We start from the raw sequence: 17,793 nt of genomic DNA on the forward strand, positions 1-17,793 counted from the left end.
ATTCGGGTATTTTGTTAAATTTAAGAACAAAGCAAAATATATCGTCTTTTGCATTCCAATGTAAGCCCAAAATCTTTTCAGTAATTGGCTTACATTGATTAAGGTCTGTTAGGTTTGCTAGCTGTGATATATTTTTGTTATTTAACAAATGCATTAATTGTTCTGAGTTTGAAACGAAACCACGAAGCTCGAAGTTAGCATTTTCGTGAATTTCAATAACCTTTTTTACAACGGAATAAGCTTCATGTATATTACTAAAGCTATCAACATAGTCATCAACATAATGGCGTTCTATTATGGCTTGCACGGCTCTACTGTTTTTATCTAAATAGGTTTTGGCATTTGTGTTTTTAACATACTGCGCTGAACAAGGCGAACTGGCTGATCCAAAAATCATTACTTGCATAACGTATGTGCTAGGTGTGCTGACATTACTATCTCTCCACAGAAATCTTTGCGAACCCTGGTCCTTTTTTCGAATGGCGATCTGATGGAACATCTCCTTGATGTCTCCACATATGCCAATGCTTCCTTCGCGAAATTTCATTAAAATTGTTGGTAACGGTACGGGTTGGTAAGCGTCTGGTCCTTTCATTAAGTTCGTATTAAGAGACACTCCATTCATCATAGCAGCGGCGTCAAACACAAGACGCAGCTTGTTGTTTTTATTTGCGTTGCAGACGGCAAAATGTGGAAGGTACCATGTTCTGTGTCCTCTTTGTCTTTCTTCTTCTGGTAAAAGCTTGCGTACATATCCTTTTTTCAAGTAGTCCGATATCTTTTCCGTGTACCACTTCTTAAGCGCATTGTCATTATTCATTTTCTTTTCCATAGCTTCTAGGCGCTTCAATGCCATCTCATAGTTGTTTGGCATTTCAATATTATCTTCTTTCCATAATAATCCGGTTTCATAGTAATTTTCTATTTTCTTCGTTGTAACTTCTAAAATTTCTTCGGCTCTAATATCAGCATTAGATTTAACGGGCTTAAACGATTTTACCCCAAAGCTTTCTATATTCAAGTATTCGTTCATCAGTTCTTGCAGCTCTGTAGAAATGTCATTTTCGTTTACTAAGTGGCATACGATTTCTCCACCTTTTGATTCGTTAGAACCAAAAAGTGTCCAGCCCAGTTTTGTTTTGTGTACGGCAAAATTGTTATTAAGATTTATGACCTTCTCCGGCCTTATCAACGTTGTATGTGGCATTCCAATTAACATTTTAGGGGCGGCGTCAGTGTAATTCTCAATTGGTAAGTTTCTCAAAGATAAGAAATGAGAGTAAAATTTATTTAAGTTCAGGCTCTGTTTTGGCAAAAGCAAATTGTTTATTGTGCGAACATTTTTCAAGTTGTAGGATATAGGCCCACAGCTTATACCTCTGATTTCTATATTAACTTGTTCCGACATTTCGCTTACGGATTTGTCACCAATCCACTTTAGCGTCATTAGGCTTTTATTTCCTTTAGCTCCTATTAATTCAGCGACGTCATTCTCAATCAGGGAAATAGTTGATCCTTCATCAATGAATGCAATAATTTCGCATGTACCTTTTGGACCCGAAACACTTACAGGCAGAAACTTAAGAAGCGTTTTATCGGGCAAGTCTTTTTCGACGACCGTTGTAATAACAACACTGGCTTCTGATTTTGGTTCCTCGGATATAGTTGTAGGATGTATTTTCCTTTTACCTTGCATCGCGGCGTTATAATGTAGCAAACGATTATGTGGTTTAGTACAAGAGTCGATATTACAATCTCTTCGGCGTGAACAATTTTGTAGTGAGTGGCCTAGACTTAGGCAACAAAAGCACAATCGGTTCTTTTTGACAAATTCCCATCTATCGGCCAATTCTTTTTGGCGAAAGACATTACATTTATAGAGTTGATGCTCGGCGTTACATAGGAGACACTTTTGAGACTTCGTGTTATTTTCATATAAAGTGAATGTTTGCTTTGGTTCAGGTCTTTTCTCTCGCAATTCATTCGTTTGAACTTTGACGGTTGTTGCTTCTAATGCAATTGTTAAGTATTTCGCAACTTGTTGCAGCCAATCTGAGAAATTCCTTACTGTTGGGTATATCAATCCTTTTTCTGTCGTATATTTTGCCCACTCCTCTCTTTTAGACATAGGCAGTTTACTAACCAACTCGTCAATGAGAGTTGGATTACTTAAATGCGGCATAGCATTACAATTTTCTAAAAATGCTGTCAAGTTCGCGGCTAATACACTAAATTCAATTAAGTCATTTATTTTATTATATTTTACTGTCGGAAAGGCACGAACTTTGGCAATTTGGCTTCGGATTAAAATTTCAGGGCGACCATAATACTGATTCAAAGTGGCAATAACGATTTCGACGTTCTCAGAGTGTATAAGCAAAGACGAAACTATATTCCGGGCAGCACCTACAAGAGCTTTTTGAAGGCGCGTCAAGTTTTCCAAATTAGTATATTTGTACGCTTTCGATGTTTCTTTATAGGCTACGTAAAACATAGGCCACTGTTCTGGTGTTCCAGAAAACTCAGGCAAATCCTGTAGTTTACGTAAGTAAGGTTGACTGTGTGAGTTGTCTTCATAATTATTATTCTGTGATGACGAAGATGTATACGGAGACCTCGGCGGGATATGAGGGACAGGTTGCAACGAATGCGGCAAAAAATTCGTTGCTTGTAGAGGCGTATAATCTGACGGTGGCGGCATAGCATTTGCAGCTTGTAGAACAGTGTGTTTTGGCGGTGGCGGCATTGTAATGGTATTATATGGTTCGTTATTTCTAACTACATGCTGCTGGCTTTTTAATTGCTTTTCTGGGAAAATGTTATGATCTACTAAGGGCATTCCATTTTGAAACATACCTTTACTTTCGGCATCATTACGGTTCAGTTTTTCTTCTAGGGACTTACTCAGCTCATCATTACGCTTGAGCACCTCTGTGAACTTCTTTTCCAAGTCCAGAACCTTTTGCTGTAGTTGCTCAACCTTGCAGGGGGCAACCACGGTAGCGTCGAGCTCATCTTCATTGTCTGACCTTTGAGACATGTTGTGTTCAAGTCCTAAACGGACTGGCGGCTTTCCTTTAGTTGTTCGATGACTGACTCTTGGCATAAGAGTCGATGTGCGGCGGGCAATGCACAAAACTTTTTCACCACTGCTTATATATCCACCACTGTGCGGCAGGCAATTCACTGTGCACGTAGATATATTTGGTAGACTCCGATATTTACGTGACTTCTTCAGGTTTCCTTAATCGTGCGGCGGCGATGCACATTCCTGAATTAGTCCAATACTGGGCGGCAGACAATGCCCAAAAAACAAACTCCAAACAGCGCGGCGACAGGTGCACTAGATCGGCGTCTCCCAAGATGGCGGCGATTGATAATAAAAAATGTTGAGCAGTCTCCGAAGGGTCCGCGAATAACGAAAACGACAACCAACCCAACTTCACTTGGCAATTATAATGAAAATCTTGAGCGGTTGTGGTGGTGGTTTATTATCTATAAAGTAGTTTTGTTTTACAAATTATATATTTTTACGCGCTTACATACCAATCCTTTCACTTCGTCTTGAATACTGACGCGATAGTTCGATAATTAATTCTAAACTAATGATCGAATATTACAGAGTTTCATAAACAACTAATCGGCAAGTACTTTCAAATTCAAATTAAAACCAGTACAAATTCAAACTAAAATTAATTTGTAACAACTAGCTTCGCCCACCGAATGTCCTCCTGGACCTTCTCATAGTCCTCCTTCGACACTTGCTCTTGCATTATTGGCAAGCCGTCGAAGAATCCGAGCCGCTGTGCGTCGCTCCGTTTTTTTCTTGCTTGTTTTGTTGTCTTGTTTATTTGGCGTTGAAGTGTTCATTTTGTATATATATTAGGTTCCCACGTGTGGCGGAGAAGGGGTTAGACCACCCGGGCAGAGATCCGAATGTATGTAACACACAGAAGGAGACGTGGCAGACCCCTCAAAGTATATATATTATTGATCAGGATGACAGGACAAGTCGATATAGCCATGCCCATTTGTCCGTCCGTCTGTCTGTCCATCCGTCTGACCGTATGAACACCTGCATCTCAGAGAAACACGAAACTTTGCCCAGAGATGCGTTATGTGTGTACGCTGTGCAAGTTTGTTTTATTTTTTTGATTTCCCCCCTCCCTTCCCCACTTGCGGTTTTCCCTATTTTCCAAATTTTATATGAATACGCAGAAATTGTGTATTTTGGAATTTCCCTCCCTCCCCCTCTCCCACGCAAATCGTAATCGTAATACTTGGAATTTCGAATTCAAATTGCAAATACCCCCTCTTAGTGATTATGTGTCCGTATGCCAAGTTTCACTATGATAGACCGATTTAACAAGAAGTTATAGCCATAAATATATTTGCTGCTCAAGCGCTGCTCGTAGATGTTGTTGATGCTGGTGCTTTGGTTGACTGCAAACATGTTCGCACAGATACGAATAGACACACAAAGACATGCATACACTCACATAGACGCAACTGCTATGTACATGTGCAAATATACACCCTTTACGTGAGTTCGAATACCGAGAGAGGTAAAATCGATCAAATTCTTTTTTAATTCTTTTAATTTTTATAGCCTGTACCCAAAGGGTAAAACGCTATATTAGTTTTATGCGAATGTATGTAACACACAGAGGCAGGCGTGGTAGACCCCACAAAATACATATATTCTTGATCATGTATTCAAATTTGGTGACTACATCCCGTTAGTGATTATGTGTCCGTGTACCAAGTTTCGTCATGATAGGTCAATTCTGAAGAAAGTTATAGCCATACATAAAATCGCTGTTCATGCTCTGCTTGTAGCTCTGCCCGCAGCGCTGCCCGCAGCGCTGCCCGCAGCTGTTGTTGTTGTTGCTGCTTTGGTTCTACTTTGTGCTGCATACGAATATGCATATTAACCCGCAGAGACACGATTCTGATGTAAATGTGTGCTGTTAAACATGTTGCTGTTAAACATAAACATGTCTCCACTTTTGTATATCCAAAGTAAGCAGGACTTTAAAAAAAAAAACAGAACAAATGGTTTTTTCGACAAAATCAATTTATTTTATTCAAAATAGTCAACTTCTGCTTCAATACAGCTTTTTGCACGATCCAAAAGCATGTCGAAGGAGTGTTTTAGCTCGTTGGCCGGTATGACCGCCAGTATGCCGGTGCAAGCCTTTTGAATGGCCTCTACGTCTGCATAACGCTTTCCTTTCATGGGCAAATGCATTTTTCCGAAAAGGTAGAAGTTGCACGGTGTCATATCAGGTGAATACGGCGAGTGGTCAATGGTTAAAATGTGATTTTTGGTCAAATAATCGGTCACAAGCGTCGATCGATTCTGAGCAATTTTTGGTCATCAGTCAATTTGTGCGGAACAAACCGTGCACACACCTTTCGTAAGCCCAAATGTTCGGTCGCAATGCGATAAATCGATGTTTTGGAGATGTTCAATTCCATTTCCATCAATTTCAATGATAATTTCGACTGATTTCTGATGAATTCACGCACAGTTTCGGTGGAATTTTCGGTGATCACGAATTTTGATTGGCCCACATGTTGATCGTCATTTATGTCCTCACGACCATTTGCACTCTGCTACGGGATAGGCAATCATCGCCATAAACTTGTTCCATCAATTGAAACGTTTCGGTAAAAGTTTTACCATTTTAAAATAAAATTTAATGTTGGCTCTTTGTTCGAAACTCATTTTTGCACCAATAACACAAACATACTGACACTTAAAATTCAATAACTTCACTTCCAATCGATGAAATGTCATGAAATTCTCACTGGATAATCGATAAAGATAGCAGATTCTAACGCACCAGTCAACATATAGATAGCGCCACCAGGGGGCGCTAGATTCAAAAAGTCCTGTTTACTTTGTATGTATTGAATAATTTGTATTTAATTTAATTATAAAAGTTTTATGAATAGAATTTTTATATCCTGTACCCAAAGGTGAAAGGTTATACTACTTTTGTGCGAATGTATGTAACAGACAGAAGGAGGCCCACTCCCCCACAATTTGTGTACATGAAGGAGGCGTGGCAGACCCCACAAAGTATATATATTCTTCATCACCATGACGAGACGATCTAGCCCTGTCTGTCCGTCTGTCCGTCCGTATGAACACCTGGATCTCAGAGACTATAAGAGATAGAGACACCAAATTTTGCACAAAGATGCCTTATGTGTGTATTCTATACGAGTTTGTTTTATTTTTTTCATTCCCCCTCCCCCCACTTCCCCCCTATGGGGGTTTTCCCGATTTTCCATTCGTATAATCGCCTATATCTCGGAGACTATAAGACCTAGGAACACAAAATTTTAGTCCCAGATGCGCCAAAAATGTATATTTTGGAATTTCCCTCCCTCCCCCCTCTCCCCCGCAAATTGTAACTCCCGTAATTCTTGGAATTTCGAACTAAAATTTTGCAAATACTCCCAGTTGGTTATTATGTGTCCGTGTGCCAAGTTTCACTATGATAGACCGATTTAACAAGTTATAGTCATAAATATATTTGCTGCTGCAGCGCTTTGTGCAAAAAACTGGAATAAATATTAAATAAATATTAAAACAACTTTAAATTATATTTTGGTCGTGTTGCTTTTGTTTCTATCGCATTTTCAGGTTCGTGCCTGTACCCAAAGGGTGAAAGGCTATGCTAGTTTTGTGCGAATGTATGTAACAGGCAGAAGGAGACGTGACAGACCCCACAAAGTATATATATTCTGGATCAGGATGACAAGGCGAGTCGATATAGCCATGTCTGTCTGTCCGTCCGTCTGTATTAACGCAAGGATCTTAGGAAGTACAAAAGCAAGAATAACCAAACTTGGTATCCCCCACTCCCCCGAAATTCGTGTTATTCCCATAACTTCCGTATTTCTTGGAATTTTGTACTCTGTGTGCTAAGTTTCATTCTGATAGGTTAGTTATGAAGAAAGTTATAGCCATAAAAATAATCTCTGCCCAAGCTCTGCCGACAGGGGTTGCTGCTTTGACTTATTTTTTTACTGCATACAAGCACGCATAGACACGATTCTGATGTAAATCTATGTTGTTGAAATTGTTCATAAGCAATTATGTCTGTATGCATGTGTTAAATATTTTATATTTAATTAAATTAATTAATTAAATTGTTTTTTTTTTGTGGGGTGGTACAGGCTATTTAAAAGTTGAGCCCGCTCGACTTTCTTGTTTTATTCTGATACACCCGCACTCCCCCGCAATTCGTGTTTTTTCCATAACTCCCGTAATTCTTTTGAACTAAAATTTGGTAACTACATCCCGTTAGTGATTATGTGTCTGTATGCCAAGTTTCATCATGATAGGGCAATTCTGAAGAAAGTTTTAGCCATAAATAAAATCGCTGCCCATGCTCTGCTTGTAGCTCTGCCCGCACCTGTTGTTGTTGTTGCTGCTTTGGTTCATCATTGTGCTGCATACATACATGCATATAAAAACGCAGAGTCACGATACTGATGTAAATGTGTGCCGTTGAAACTATACATGAACATGTATAGTTAAATTATATAATTAATATAATTTTTTAAAATTGATTAAACCTTTTTTTTCTGTTTTTCCTTTTTGGTGGGAGGTACAGGGTATTTAAGAGTTGAGCACGCTCGACTTTAGCATTCCTTTCTTGTTTCAAACAAAGTTTGGAGTCTATTAGAAAAAACTAAGAATACATGTTTTCTGAGTGTCTATTTGAAAAAGCTAAGAACGTGAGTGTATACAAACTAAGTTTGAAATCGATCGGTTGAAAATGCGGATTTTTCATACAAACGTTGGAGTCCAAATCCGCTTCTTATCGCCTCGTTATGAAAGAATAATTGAGCCAAAATTTCGGCTTTCTAGCTCTTACCGTTTGGCCTGTTCGTTGTTCACCAATCAATGAGTCAGTCAGGACAAACTGTTTTATATATATATATATAGATGGGGTCTGTCCTACATTCTTCTGTCTGATATATTGTGCACTTTGCACAAAATTTAATTATGTTATGTTTGTTATGTTTATTAGACCTTTTCCATGCTGAAATTTCATCTTTCATTTCAGAATGACGCTAAGATTTGCAGCAAACCTTAATTTTCTTTTCGGTGAATCATCAACTTCAATCGCAGAACGGATTAGAAAGGCACACATTTATGGGTTTAAAGCAGTTGAGATTCCATATCCTGAACATGAAGTTGACGATGTGGTGAAGGCTACTAACGAGACCGGAATATGTGTTTCCTTAATAAATATTGCTTTGGGTAAGGAAAAGAACAGAACTAATAACAACAAATAAAATTGTTGATCACCACCAGTGTTGCCAATTTGGCTTTTTTCCCGTCAAATCTGGTTGTTTTAAAATCAAATGGCGGGAGTTCCTTTTAAAAAGTTGGTAACACTGATTACCATTGACATTTAATTAATTTATTCAGATGCACGGATGAAACCGCTCTTGGCTGGAAAATCACGCTTTGCAGGATACTCAGATATTTTTTGTTTATTTTAAATATTTTGCTATTTATGCGACAAACATAAATTGAGTTTTTGCAATGTAAACATTTGGATTTCCCAGGCCTGGGAAGTAGACCCCTTCTTCAACTCTGTAATTAAGCTCTGTTCAGTGCTTTTGTACAATTCGCTAGCGCTGGCCACCGCAATATGTCCCTGCATAGTAATAAAGGTCGAATTATGGTCAGATAAATCCAGAGTATAATACTGGGAGAGAAACTCCTACCATCTCATCACCCCGGAAAGAGAGGGTTGAGTGAACCCTAATAGCACTCCAACCATTTGCCGCCTTCATCCTATAGCAAGGATGGCGAGGAGAAGAAAATTTCCCATATAGTGCGCTCCCAGTTGGTTTCTAGAGCGAGTATATCAGCTTCGTTAAATTGATTTATCCTGTCGATTGTTAGACAAGCTACATGTCTAAATCAATTAAGCACCAGGCGGCTTGTGGTTTTCCTTATGAGACGTACTAGGACAGACCTTATAGAGCGAATCCAAACAGGTATTTGCAGAGACCAACCAAGTTGTTCAGCTCAGCAGTCCCAACAGTCCCACTGTTGTTCTTAGTCAGTAGTCGCACATAATACCCCATAATTCATATTTTTTGGGTTTCTAGGTGGTGGTGCCCTAGTTTCATAATAAGGACTTTTAGTGATGAATGTTAGGTCGTTCCCGCTATTGCATATAAGTAGGTTATAAATTAATACGTTGTCGAATGAGGACTTACCTCTTTGATTAATGTAATTGCAGCTCCATTAGACGTGATGGATATTGACTAAGGATGGAGTCAACTTGATATTTAAGCTGTCTCCTACCAGTTTCCTAAAGAATCTCGAGGGGTTGTACCCTGGCCGGTGTGGGCCAGCTAAAGCTTAAAATTGTAACGGGTATAGAAAATAGCCCATTGGATTAGACGAGGTGGTGTGTGTATGATTGAAAACGCACGCTATTATTAGGTTCCGGCTTGAGTTCGTCGGCTAGTGGGTGGTGTTCGAAGTCCCTCGACTCATACTGCCTTCAGCTAATTATTTAAAAGTAAAGTTATTTATAAATCCATGATATCGGTAGGTTGACATAAATAGGACCAACAAAAAAATTCCAGAAAACACATTTTCTACATTTTTACATAAGGCATCTTGAACTTTTTATTTTTATTTATTTATTATTTATTTTTATTTATTTTTTTATTTGGTGCTCCTGGGTCTTATAGTCTCAGCCCAGCGTACACACATAACGCATCTGCGTGCAAAAATTTGGTGTCTCTATCTCTTATAGTCTCTGAGATCCATGTGTTCATACATACGGAGAGGCGAACAGACAGACATAGATCGACTCGTCTTGTCATGCTGATCAAGAATATGTATACTTTGGGGTCTGCCACGCCCCCTTCTGCCTGTTATATTTTTCAGCTCCCGCTCAGCTCAACCTAATATAATCTTGTACATTTCATGTACAGAGTATAAAAAACCGACTTCAAACAATTCTAACATAAATTGCTCGAAAACTGAATAAAGACACATTCAGAGAACGCCACAGAGAGAGGCAGCAAACCAGTAGTGCATTAACATTCGCTTTGCGTTCGAATATGCACCAGACATTAATTACTCTGCACACCCTAAGATTGTCTTTGCATATCCACGACGAATTCGTTAGGAAATGGTGAAAATGGTGAAAGGATCTTTGTTTCATATGAGTAGCACGTTTAGTAGGTCTACCCATATTCAAACACATTAGTTAGTGTACTTCACATTCACTAAAAAAAAAAGTAAACAAATAATTGTGTATTCACCTACAATAATGTAGGTAGAATGATTGTTACTTTTTGAGTCGGTGTCAACGGTCGCGTGCTTCTCCATATCAGATTATTATACCCTGTACCCAAAGGGTACAAGGGTATATTAGTTTTGTGCGAGTGCACATGGAACACACAGAAGGAGGCTTGGTAGATCCCACAAAATATATATATTCTTGATCAGCATGACAATCCGAGTCGATATAGCCATGTCCGTCTGTCCGTCTGTCTGTCTGTATGAACGCAAGGATCTCCGAAAGTATAAGAGCTATACCAAACTTGGTATACAGATTCTCCTGAGCCCGAGAAAGGACGAGTTAGTTCATTTTTTCTGATCCACCCCCCCACTCCCCCCCTATTAACGATTTTCTATAACTCCCGTAATTCTTGGAATTAAAAATTTGGTAGTCACATTAGGTTAGTGATTATATATCCGTATACCAAGTTTCATTATGATAGAACGATCGGAATGAAAGTTATAGCCATATAACCAGGCCCAATGCACACATACATACATATGTACAAGTACACAAACACGCATTAGGCACGATTCTGATGTAAATGTAAATGTATGTATGCATGCATGGAATATTTTATATTTAATTTAGTTAATTAATTAAATTAATTTAGTCAATTAATTAAATTAAATTAATTAATTAATTAATTAAATTAAATTAATTCATTAATTTAATTACTTTTTTGTGGGGTGGTACAGGGTATTTAAGAGTTGAGTCTGCTCGACTTTAGCATTCCTTTCTTGTTTTCTCTTACTATATCTACAACGTCATTCTTACGGTAATTCCTTGTGTTTAATGTTGGCTTCATTTTCGCATCACCATTTGCTAGATTATGTCTCGGCACAGTGTTTTTTTATTACATTTAAAAATTTTAATTATACTGTTATTATTTAAAATAACTTTAATTAAACTTATAGAAAAATACAAATGCAGTTTAAACTGAGATTTTATTCTTATTTAATTATTTATTTCCTTTAATTATTAATTATTTATACTTTATATAAATATATATATTGGCAAGATTAGGCTCCTTCTCACTATTCTTCTTCTTTTTCTTCGTCGTTTCAGCAGACGCCTTGCTTATACATTTGCGTCTGTTCGCAGGCACTCCATATATTGAGCAGCCTGCTTATTTAGCATGTCGTCAACCTTTTGCGCCCCTAGATCATTTTCTATGTGTCCCGTTTTCATGTACCAGGGGGCACCTGTTAGTAGGCGAAGGGTTTTCGCTTGCAGGATCCGGATTTTCTCCAGGTGTGATTTTACAGCGATTCCATATACTTGCAAGTCAGATCGCCAAGAGGGAGCGAGGCAGGACTTATAAACAGTGATTTTGTTTCTAAGTGATAGTTTTTTGCTGGTTAGGAGCCATCTCATTTTGTTAGTTCTATCACTTAGTGTCTTAGGCGCGTGTGGCGCCTGTCCAAATGTACGCCCAAATATTTGTAGCTCTTGAAATGATGTAACAGCTGGTCCTGCAATGGGACGCCAGAACAGCTCATCTAGCGCAGAGCGTAGGTGACATTGGCGCATTTGCTTGCGTTGATGCCAATATTCCAGCGATTTGCCCACATTTCGAAGCTCTCTAGGTACTGCTGCAAAATATCTGTAGCTTCAAATATGCGATTGTTTCTAGTCAGGATGGCTGTGCCATTTGCGTAGGTAGCGATTAGCGGGTCTTCAATAGGAATCGTAGTGCCATTGGACATATCGTGTGTAAATAAGGTATAGAGGGTGGGCTCCAAGACGCTGCCTTCACCACCGTGAAAATCCTGTCTGCGAGGTAGCTCCGTAGTATCCAGAAAAGTTGAAAAAAATTTTGTGAGACCTGTCAAAAGCCTGCCTTATGTCCAAGTACGCCGCCACCACGTACTCCTTAGTGAAATTTACTACCCTATTTAATTGTTCTGGTGTTCCGTGGGATTTTCGAAACCCAAATTGAAAGTTCAGGCGTTTTGTTTGGAAACTATGGAGTCACTTGCTGCTTGTACTTTTTAGCCAAAGTCCACAGTGAATGCCTTGAGGTTGCATTAGTGGAAGCTTTAGCAAGAAGTTGGTCATTTTTTGTGCTCCTCGTATCCGTTCTAAAGTTTCCCAGAGTCTGCTTTTGGCATTGAAGTCTCCTCCAATGATGAATTTATTTCCACGGTTTCTAAATATCAGGCTAAAGACTACACAACCAACTCTCTCGAGCTTGTATCTTGGTATCACAACTATGACCCTTTGACTTCCAATTTGTTTAATTTGGAGTGCCTCCTTACTTCCGAATTTTAATGAAAAACTCCAAGAATTTCGGGAGTTATGGAAAATCAGTGATTGCGGTGGAGAGGAGGGAGGAAGGGAAATTAAAAAAAAATACATTTTCTGCGTATTGACATAAGGTATCTTGGACTTCAAATTTGATGTCTCTAGGTCTTATAGTCTTTGAGATATAGGTGATTATAAGAACAGCGTTAAGGAAAAACTCCATTATCGGGGAAGTGGGGAAGGAAAATAAAAAAACAAGTAAAAAAGCTAAAGTCGGGTGTCCCGACTTTGAAATACTCTGTACATATGTTTACAATAATTATAGAAAATAAAAAAATTACGAAAATAAAAAAAAATTCAATGATCGATTTTACCTTTCGCGGTATTCGAACTCACGTAAAGGGTGTATAATTGCACATTTACATAGCAATTGCATCTGTGTGAGTGTATGTATGCCTATGCGCATCTATTCGTGTCTGTGTAAGCATTTTCGCAGTCAACCAAACAGCAACATCAACAACAGCCGCGGGCACCGCTTGAGCAGCGCTGCAACAGCAAATACATTTATGGCTATAACTTCTTGGTAAATCAGTCTATCATAGTGAAACTTGGCATACGGACTATACTACATAATTACTAACTGGGGGTGTTTGCAAAATTTTAGTTCGAAATTCCAAGAATTACGGGAGTTAGAGAAAATCGCATTTGCGTGGGAGAGGGGGGAGGGAGGGAAATTCCAAAATATACATTTTCTGCGTATTTACACAAGGCATCTTGGACTAAAATTTGGTGTTCCTAGGTCTTATAGTCTCCGAGATATAGGCGATTATACGAATGGAAAATCGGGAAACCCCCCATAGGGGGGAAGTGGGGGGGAAAATCAAAAAAATAAAACAAACTCGTATAGAATACACACATACCGCATCTTTGTGCAAAATTTGGTGTCTCTATCTCTTATAGTCTCTGAGATCCAGGTGTTCATACGGACGGAGAGACGGACAGACGGACAGACAGACAGACAGACAGGGCTAGATCGACTCGTCTTGTCACGCTGATCAAGAATATATATACTTTGTGGGGTCTGCCACGCCTCCTTCTGCCTGTTACATTTTTCAGCTCCCGCAAACCTAATATACTCTTGTACATTTCATGTACAGAGTATAAAAAACAAACTCGTATAGCGTACACACATAAGGCATCTTTGTGCAAAATTTTGGTGTGTCTGGCTCTTATAGTCTGTGAGATCGAGGTGTTCATACGGACGGACAGACGGACAGACATTGCTAGATCGACTCGTTTTGTCATGCTGATCAAGAATATTTATTCTTTGTGGGGTCTGCTACGCCTCCTTCTGCCTGTTACATTTTTCACCTGCCGCAAACCTAATATACTCTTGTACATTTTAAGTACAGAGCATACAAATTGTTGGGACTAAGTTCCTCAAGCACTTCACCATTTCCTTTAAGCGAAAGCTTTTTTGGAGGAGAGTTATAGACACGGATGACGCTATGTCCATGCCGCCTGAATACCTCCTTGATTTGTTCCTCAGATTTCGAACTATAAGCTTGTAAGCCTTGTCTTCTTTTAATTGATAGGAGAAATGATGCCAAGTACCACGTTCAGTTACGGTTTCTCTTTTGCCATCGGTTTTCTCAACTTCCTTCTCCTCAGCGAGCGCCTCGTTATGGGCGATTTCAGCATCCGTTGGATTATGATCCTCCAGCAGTGCGAATTGATTTCTGGAAGTTGATGGGCCCTTTTTGGTGGGAGTGGTCGTGGCTGCATGACAATTAAGCAACCGTCCTTTTTTTCTACCTTGCTTGGGCGAACTGAACACTTAGCGTTTAGTTTTGGGGGTCTGTCAGCTTGGTGTGTTCTGACTCGCTTTTTCTACTTCCGGGGTATAAAAAGCTGCATTTGATGCCACAAACCTTGAGGTGAAGCACACACTGCCACTTAAGGATGTTATAATGGTGTATGAAGCTGGAGCTTGTCGACGTCAGAGTGCATATAGTACTGCATGTTGTTGGAGCCCAGCTGCTGCATGTGGTTAATCAAGGCTCGTATTTCAGTGCATAGTTCCGAGGATGTTATACCAGCAATATCCTTCAAAATCGGGCAGCAGAGTGTTCTGCTGTGAAGAAGTGGGGGTTTTACAATTGCCTAAAATTGCTTTCTCTGAGTAAACTGTTGAAATATGCAAGTTAAATGCTTCTAGCCGTTAATTCAAATTAAATGATTCCAATGTAACAAGTTCGCGATGTGTTCACATCCTTCAAGCCTTTCACCTGAATAAACGTATATGTTCTTAACTATAAAACGCAGTCGTAGCTATCTCTTTTCTTTACGTTCGTCGCGGCCTTACTTGTGTCGTTAGGAATTAGCATGCTTAATATTGAATGTAAAAACGTCGCAGTTAAACTACATAAAAAACGCAAAAACAGCTAAAGAGGCTTAGAACAAGCTGCGTGACGTGTACATTACAAGCGGGCAGCTTGGGCGCAGAATATGAACAGTTCGTTATTGCCATGGAACCGCGTGATATACTTCCAGCATTTGATATTATCAAGGTCAAGCTTCTAGAAGAAGCAGAAAGAATACAGCAAAAATGCGGTCAAAATAAGGATCAGCAAGTATTCTATGCTGGTGCAAAGAAACAGCAACGAAAGAACAGAAAGCAAAATAGTAAATTCGTCGGCAATTGTTTTATTTGTGGTAAATGCAAAGCGAAAAAGGCGAATTCACAAGAACAGAAACAAAGCGAGAATAGAATTTCGTATTCCGTTTTCACTGCTATACATAAAGTAAATGTTTCGGAAAATACATGGTGCCTAGACAGTGGTGTAACTTCGCATATGTGTTGCGAAAATAAATTTTTTGTGTCGTTTGAAGAGCAACCGGAAAAAATTATGTTAACTGCGAACAATTTTATAGAGTCCAAAGGAAAGGGTGCAGTGAGTATAAAAACAAGTGAATGCGAATTCATGTTAAAAGATGTGCTATATGTTCCGAGTTTGCAAATGAATTTCTTTTCCGTTAGTAAAGCAATGTGCTACGGACATTTGGTCCAGTTTAAATATGGTGCTGCTGAAAGGGCAAACAGAACCCTTGTTGAAATGGCGCGCAGTATGATGGTACATGCAGGTGTCGAGGAGTCACTGTGGACAGAAGCAGTCGCAACAGCAGTTTATTTACGCAATAGATGTCCCTCCTGAACACTGAAGAATAGCATCACACCAATTGAAGTCTGGAGTGCTCGCAAGCCGTATGTAAAACATTTTCGTACATTTGGTTCGCTTGCGTATGCACTCGATAAAAAGCATAATTTCAAATTTCGACCTAAAGGTAAAGTGTATGTAGTCGTTGGTTACTCTCCTACCGCCAAGGCTTATCGGCTGTATGACAGATATGCAAAGCAAGGCGTAGAGAAATGAATCGAATACTAATGAACCAGTAACTTATATCCTATACTTTACACCGAAAGAAACGATGGCAGAAATCGAAACTCAACCACAACCAGGAGATGAAGATTCGGTGCTCGACACTGATGACAATTTTGAAAGCTTCGATGACAACACTGATCCTTCAAGCAATTAGTATGATGGAGAGGAAGCAGGTTCCTCGCACATTTCTGATGATGAAGACAACACTGCAGGTCGCCGTGGTCCAGGCAGTCCTAACATCATCGTTGCTGACCATGATATAGCAACCCCATTAACAGTCAAACAAGCGCTAACAGGCAAACATTCGTTTGAGTGGGAGGAATCAATGAAACCGTGTTCGAAAAAAGATGATCTTGAGAGGATTAAGAGGAAGCTTTGCGAAAGGTTCGAAATCCACGACAATGGGCCCCTACATCACTTTGGAAATATGTCGACAGGGTGAGCTTGGTGCTATTTCTGTGTGTCAGAAACAATACATACTATGTTTGCTTGATAAATACAACATGAACGTGTGTCGTTCTGTGTTAAAGGCCTTGGATCCAGGATGTCAAATTGACTGCGTCGAAGAAAAATATACAAAGGCGGATACGACCGAGAATCAGTCACTGATTGGATCCTTAATGTACCTGGCTATATCTACTCGACCTGACATTATTCACTCAGTGAGCAAACTGGCTCAACGTAACTCCAATCCTCATATCGAGCATATGTCGGGCGCTAAACATATTTTGCGATACTTGTCGACAACGGTCGACTTAAAACTTCATTATCGCAAAATTGATCAACAATTGCATGGTTATGTTGACGCAGACTGGGAGTCCAAGAAGCAGGCATTGGTCGCCCTTAGCAGCACTGAGGCGGAATATGTGGCCATGTCATCCGCCTCCAAAGAAGCTATTTATTTGCGTCGATTGCTAGAAGACATCCGATGCCATCCATCATCAGAGCCGATCGAAATCAAAGGTGATAATTTGAGTGCACAACAAATTGCAACTAATCCGGTGCACCATAAACGAACTAAACACATCGATATAAAGTATCACCACATTGGAGAAATTATAGCAAATAATGAAATTTCTATGAATTATGTTCCCAGTAAAGAAAATGTGGCTGATATATTTACTACAAATTTGCAAAAATTTAGCCATCAAAAATATTTAAAAATGCTTGGTTTGAAGGAGTAAATTAAATTATAAAGGAGGATTTAACTTGAGAGGAAGTGTTGAAATATGCAAGTTAAATGCTTCTAGTCGTTAATTCAAGCTAAATGTTCCATTCCCAATGTAACAAGATCGCGATGTGTTCGCATATTCCATTTAACATCGTCAGTCCTTCGCAAGCCTTTCACCTGAGTAAACGTATATGTTCTTAACTATAAAACGCAGTCGTAGTTCTCCCTTTTCTTTACGATCGTCGTGGCCTTACTTGTGTTGTTAGGTCTTATCTATTTGATATAGCCACTAAGCATACAACATATAGATGCTTCGTTTCATACAACAAAAAAGTCCCATCAAAATTGTGAGCGACAGCTCCCATAGTTGTTCTGATATTTGCCGAATGGGATCGGTATCCAGGGAACACCACGTGGAGGCCATCAACATTTTAATGGGGTCCTAAATTAATAGGACCTTTGAGTCGACTTGAAATGACTTAATTTCAAAAATGCATAACATTTTAATATTTGAAATTAAGTCAAATCCATGTTCCCCACTCAATATTATTTATTATTTAGTTTCTTAACTTACAAGTAAATATTTGCA

General features: G+C 39.2%; 1 protein-coding gene across 3 annotated transcripts in view; it reads left to right on the top strand.

The window, feature by feature from the left end:
• The window catches only part of LOC115629549 (putative hydroxypyruvate isomerase), a 106,917-nt gene that overhangs the window by 48,045 nt on the left and 41,079 nt on the right, over window positions 1-17,793 (top strand). For all 3 annotated transcript variants that reach the window (XM_030526031.1, XM_030526033.1, XM_030526032.1), the window contains one exon: window positions 8,091-8,287. In XM_030526031.1, the coding sequence (XP_030381891.1) occupies window positions 8,092-8,287 (196 nt within the window). In that variant the 5' untranslated portion in view covers window position 8,091. Of the gene's footprint in view, window positions 1-8,090; window positions 8,288-17,793 lie in introns of those variants that run through there.

Source organism: Scaptodrosophila lebanonensis, unplaced genomic scaffold (genome assembly GCF_003285725.1).
Source record: "Scaptodrosophila lebanonensis strain 11010-0011.00,11010-0021.00 unplaced genomic scaffold, SlebRS2 tig00000157-arrow-arrow-pilon, whole genome shotgun sequence".
In the NCBI taxonomy this organism is placed as follows: domain Eukaryota; kingdom Metazoa; phylum Arthropoda; class Insecta; order Diptera; family Drosophilidae; genus Scaptodrosophila; species Scaptodrosophila lebanonensis.